We start from the raw sequence: 5,040 nt of genomic DNA, 5'->3' as shown, positions 1-5,040 counted from the left end.
GGCAAGGTGCACGGGGGCAGGAGGGACAGGCTTAGCTCACCTCTCCTTAGGTGATCCACTTCAGGAAGGGCCCTGTGGCAGTCGGAGGGAGTCAGACCCGCTGCTGGAGTGATGGCTCTGCAGAAGCACAGCGTTGGGTGTTTGTGTGGAGCAAGAAGTTCCCTGGCAGGAACCGGTTCCCTTTGGGATTTTGGTTGGGGGATGGGCGAGGGAGATGGCGCTGGCGAGCGTTTTTGTTCCCCGCCAAACTGAGTTCTGTCCTCCTGGGGCTCAGCAACTCTCCCTCCCTTTGTCCTCCAGCCTTCCTGCTTTCTGAGCAGTGCTGTTAATTTATGACCTCCCAGATGCTAAGTCGTGCTTGCTGTCGGAACACACTCCATCTGGCCCATCCGCTTCTCAAGCCAGACTCGGGGGCTCTGCTTGGACGGCAGGCCGCCCCTCCGGCCCGGCTCCCTCCCGCCAGTCCGTGGAGCGGGCATTGCCTCGCCTCCCTTCCTACCCTCTTCCGTGGGCCTCTCGTCTGCGCTTGGCTCTGGAGACTCCGTTCTGCTAATCCTCCGGTGGTTTTCTGGGTTATTTAGGCAGGTGTAGGTGGAATCTAAGTGATCAGCAGGGCACGCGGTAAGCCCAGCGTCCTCCTATGCCGCCATCTTCCTCCAATCTCTTTGCATGATATTTAAAAAGAGGAGTTTACAAAAATCTTTATTACCCAGGGCATAGTACCATATGTTTAGATGTACTGACAGTGCAGAAAAATCACATTCTTAAAATATTCGCACTATATCTCTCTGCTTTGAATCAATATGAGGATATTTTATATTAATTTTTCTGCCTACAAAATGAAATATTGTTTCCCAGTGAGTATGTTTGCCTTTCATTATGGTCGATACCATAGTAGTTTCCAGAAAAAAAAGACCAACATGTACTGCTTATGGTAAGTAAAATAATGGTGCTTCTTTCAAAAATTGAAGAATAATTACAAATACTATGTAAGTTACATACAAATAAGAAGCAATGATTTAAAAGTGATATTTTGTTATTACTCCTTGTATAAAGCATTATTTATTCCTCATTTTCTAAACCCATAAATAAGAGCTTGACATTTGATTTATGTGCTTGCACCTGCATTTCTAATACTCTAGTGATATAAACCAGACACTGTACTACAATATTGTAGAGGGATTGAAGAGTATCCTAGTGTTCTCTAGAGAAAGAGTGCCTGAACAACTCTACAAGTCAGTCAAATGTAACAGAGTTGGAGGATATTTTTCTTCTAGAATTGGCTTCACATACGTTAATATGCTTTTTTTAAATAGGAAAAATAGCTCTTTTGGAGGTGCTAATTCTGATGAACACTTTGAGCAATGAAAACTTATCATTGATAATTAGTGGGGTTTGTGAATTTTTATATGAGGTAATTGGCAAAATCACGTAAAAGGAAAAATATTATGTATTCAATAATAAAAAGAATGACTTCAGAACAGGTAAAGATATTGATTGGCAGAATTAAGAAGGATGTAGTTTGAATATTTTTATTTAAAATAAAGAATACATATGATATAGGTTTTTTTTTCCTCTCTGCCAGTGCTTATGTTCTAAGTTTATTTGGGAATAGCTTACTTATTTAGCAATTATTTAGCAAGTTGATAACAAAGATTTCCTCGGGTTAAGAGGAATGTAAAATGCATCACTAGATTTATTTTAATTGAAATATGGCTCTAAAATAAGTAACCAATTAGTGTTTTGAATTCACAGTACTTTTTATTTTGCTTTTATAAAATAATAAATTAGAGAAGTTTGAAAAAAACATGTTTTTTTATGGTTTTTATGGTAGGATGTGTTACTAAGAATGACTGAATTCTTGATGAAAAATATAAATGCCCTATAATTTAACAACTTACTGAAATTCCTTTATTTTTAATTACTATTATTTTTGTATATGTTTGCAGAAATCATACTTTCATGTATCCTATATAGACATTTATAAAAATGGGGTCAATTTGTATAAACTTTTTTGCAATTTTGCATCTAAAATTACATTTAGAATATTTGTAAAGGGACTATATTCATCAATGTCCTCACTTCAAAATGAAATTATCCAAATGAATAAAATTATTTAAAGAATTGATTATTTTAAAATATTTAGATCGCTTTCTACTTTTCACTCAAACTACGCCATGACATATGGCTTATATGTAAGATGGAAATTGAATTGCCTTTTGAGAGAGGTGAATATCCCATTATATATTCTCAATATTTTTTTGCTTTTTAGAAATTTGTGTTTTTTTCACATTGCTGAACTTGTAATAGTTTCAATTTATTATTTTGGATATTCTTTAAATATTCATTTTTAAAAAAAATAAATGTTTATTTATTTTTGAGAATGAGAGAGCAGGGGTGGGGCAGAGAGAGAGAGGGAGACAAAGAATCTTGAAGCAGGCTCCAGGTTCCAAGCTGTCAGCACAGAGCCCCATGTGGGGCTCGAACCTATGAATCCTGAGATCATGACCTGAGCCAAAGTCTCATGCTTAACCGACTGAGCGACCAGGCACTCCTTACGTTCTTTTTCTTTTGTCATTTTCTATGTCTTTATCAGTAGTTCATAGAAAAGTTGAAAGAGGTGATAATGGGGCTCTAAGCAAATACAACTTTTAATATGAAATCTAAAATTTCAGAATTTAACTGTAGGTCTTAATTCATTATACTGGCATATTTTATATCTACAAAGTCAATAATTAAAAATGAATGAATTTTGAATCTGGAACCAAGATTGTATCTAATGTATTTAAAGAAATGGATGAATTTGGAATTAGTTACAACTGAGTTGGAAGTTTCTAAGTAAGGGCCAAAAAGTATTATGGATTTTGCAGGTCAATTTTCAAAACCGAGTTGACTTCTATAGTGCTTTTTAAAAATAGTTTCTGTTGCATGGTTCTAGATCGTATCTTCAGCATCTTAGAGTTTTACCTCATAAGTGGGTATATTTGTGAATATGAAACCTTTCATATATCATTGTCTACGTATAAAGCTAGATAGTATAAAGCTACGTATAAAACTCAGATAGTTTCTTATTATTGTACCTTTTTATTTCTAGAATTTGTTTGACATCACAAAAGACAAATGAAGCACCATACAAAACAGATAAAGTTTATCCTTCTGGGACTGACAGATTATTCTCAGTTAAAGATTGTAATTTTTTTATTTCTACTTCTAAATTACATGTTGAGTATGATAGGAAACTTAACCATCATTGCCCTCATGCTACTGGGTTCTCATCTCAAGACCCCAAGGTATTTCTTCCTACGTAATTTCTCTTTCCTGGAAATTTCATTCACAAGTGCTTGTTTCCCCAGATTCCTAATCACCATTGTAACCAGAGAAAAGACCATTTCCTATAATGATTGTATATCTCAGTTATTTTTCTACATACTATTGGGGATTATAGAATTTTTCCTTCTGGCAGCTATGTCCTATGACCGCTATGTTGCCATCTGTAAACCTTTGCATTATACATCTATCACGAACAGCAGAATTTGTCATCAGCTTGTACTCAGTTCTTGGGTAACTGAATTCCTGGTCATTTTCCCTCCACTAATCTTAATTCTTTTTTTTTTTAATTTTTTTTCAATGTTTATTTATTTTTTTTGGGACAGAGAGAGACAGAGCATGAACGGGGGAGGGGCAGAGAGAGAGGGAGACACAGAATGGAAACAGGCTCCAGGCTCTGAGCCATCAGCCCAGAGCCTGACGCGGGGCTCGAACTCACGGACCGCGAGATCATGACCTGGCTGAAGTTGGACGCTTAACCGACTGCGCCACCCAGGCGCCCCTAATCTTAATTCTTAACCTGGATTGTGCCTCAAACATCATTGATCATTTCATTTGTGACATTTCTCCTGTCCTGCAACTTTCTTGCTCAGACACACATTTACTAGAACTGATTGCTTTTTTCTTAGCTCTGATGATCCTCATTGTCACATTGTTCTTAGTAATCCTTTCTTACTCTTACATCATCAAGAAAATTCTAAAATTCCCTTCAATTAAGCAAAAGAAAAAAGCCCTTTCTACCTGCTCTTCTCACATGATTATTGTATCCATCAGTTATGGTAGTTGTATATTCATGTACATAAAGCCATCTGCAAATGAGTTACTTCAAGCAAAGGAGTAGCTGTGCGCAATACTTCAGTTGCCCCTTTGTTGAATCCATTCATTTATACTCTGAGAAACCAGTAAGTTAAACAAACCTTCAGAGACATATTTAGAAAGATACTCTGTGCTTCAGACAAGTAATACTGTTTTTGAAATAATTAATATGAAAACATCAAAAAAAAAAAACCAGTGAACAAAAACTGTTTAGATACTTCTAGTTTAAGAAATGATCTTTTGGCAGAAAAACAGACACTCAGATCAATGGAACAGAATAGAGAATAGAGAACCTTTCTTCCCCCTACCCCCACCCCCATGTTCATTTGTTTCTTAAATTCTACATATGAGTGAAATCATATGGTATTTGTCTTTCTCTGACAGACTTATTTTGCTTAGTATAATACTCTCTAGGTCCATCCACATTGTTGCAAATGGCAAGTTTTCATTCTTTTTTATGGCTGAGTAATATTCCATTCTACATATATACCACAACTTCCTTATCCATTCATCAGCTTTTGGACATTTGGGCTGTCTACGTAATTTGGCTATGTTGATAATGCTGCTATAAACAAACATCAGGGTGCATAGATCCTCTTGAATTAGTATTTTTGTATCCTTAAGAAACCATTATTCTAGGATTATGGAGAAGCTTAAAAAAGAGTATATGTTATTGAGCTTTTATAGATCTTTTCTATAATCTGACTTCTCCCTACTAGTGTACATTAAAAGTAATTATAACTCAAGCAGAACAGTTTAGTATCTAAACCATGTAGTTTTGAATACTGGCTCAGCCACCTGAAAATTGGTTCTTTAAGATATGTGGATGAGACAGTTTCACTGTTGGCTTTGCAACAGAAGTATTCCTCAGGGGCTAAGTTGATATAATTATATTTG

The 5,040-nt window shown here is 36.1% G+C and overlaps 1 protein-coding gene across 1 annotated transcript; it reads left to right on the top strand.

Annotated features, from left to right (window-relative positions):
• The first annotated feature begins 3,120 nt into the window (after nucleotides 1-3,120).
• On the top strand, nucleotides 3,121-4,290 carry LOC122473097 (olfactory receptor 6C70-like). Its single transcript, XM_043563211.1, is given in 3 exon segments — nucleotides 3,121-3,586; nucleotides 3,825-4,145; nucleotides 4,148-4,290. Coding segments are annotated over 3 exon segments (930 nt in total).
• The last annotated feature ends 750 nt before the right edge of the window (nucleotides 4,291-5,040 follow it).

Source organism: Prionailurus bengalensis, chromosome B4 (assembly GCF_016509475.1).
Source record: "Prionailurus bengalensis isolate Pbe53 chromosome B4, Fcat_Pben_1.1_paternal_pri, whole genome shotgun sequence".
Lineage (NCBI taxonomy): Eukaryota > Metazoa > Chordata > Mammalia > Carnivora > Felidae > Prionailurus > Prionailurus bengalensis.
This window is presented reverse-complemented; position numbering and strand designations above follow the sequence as displayed.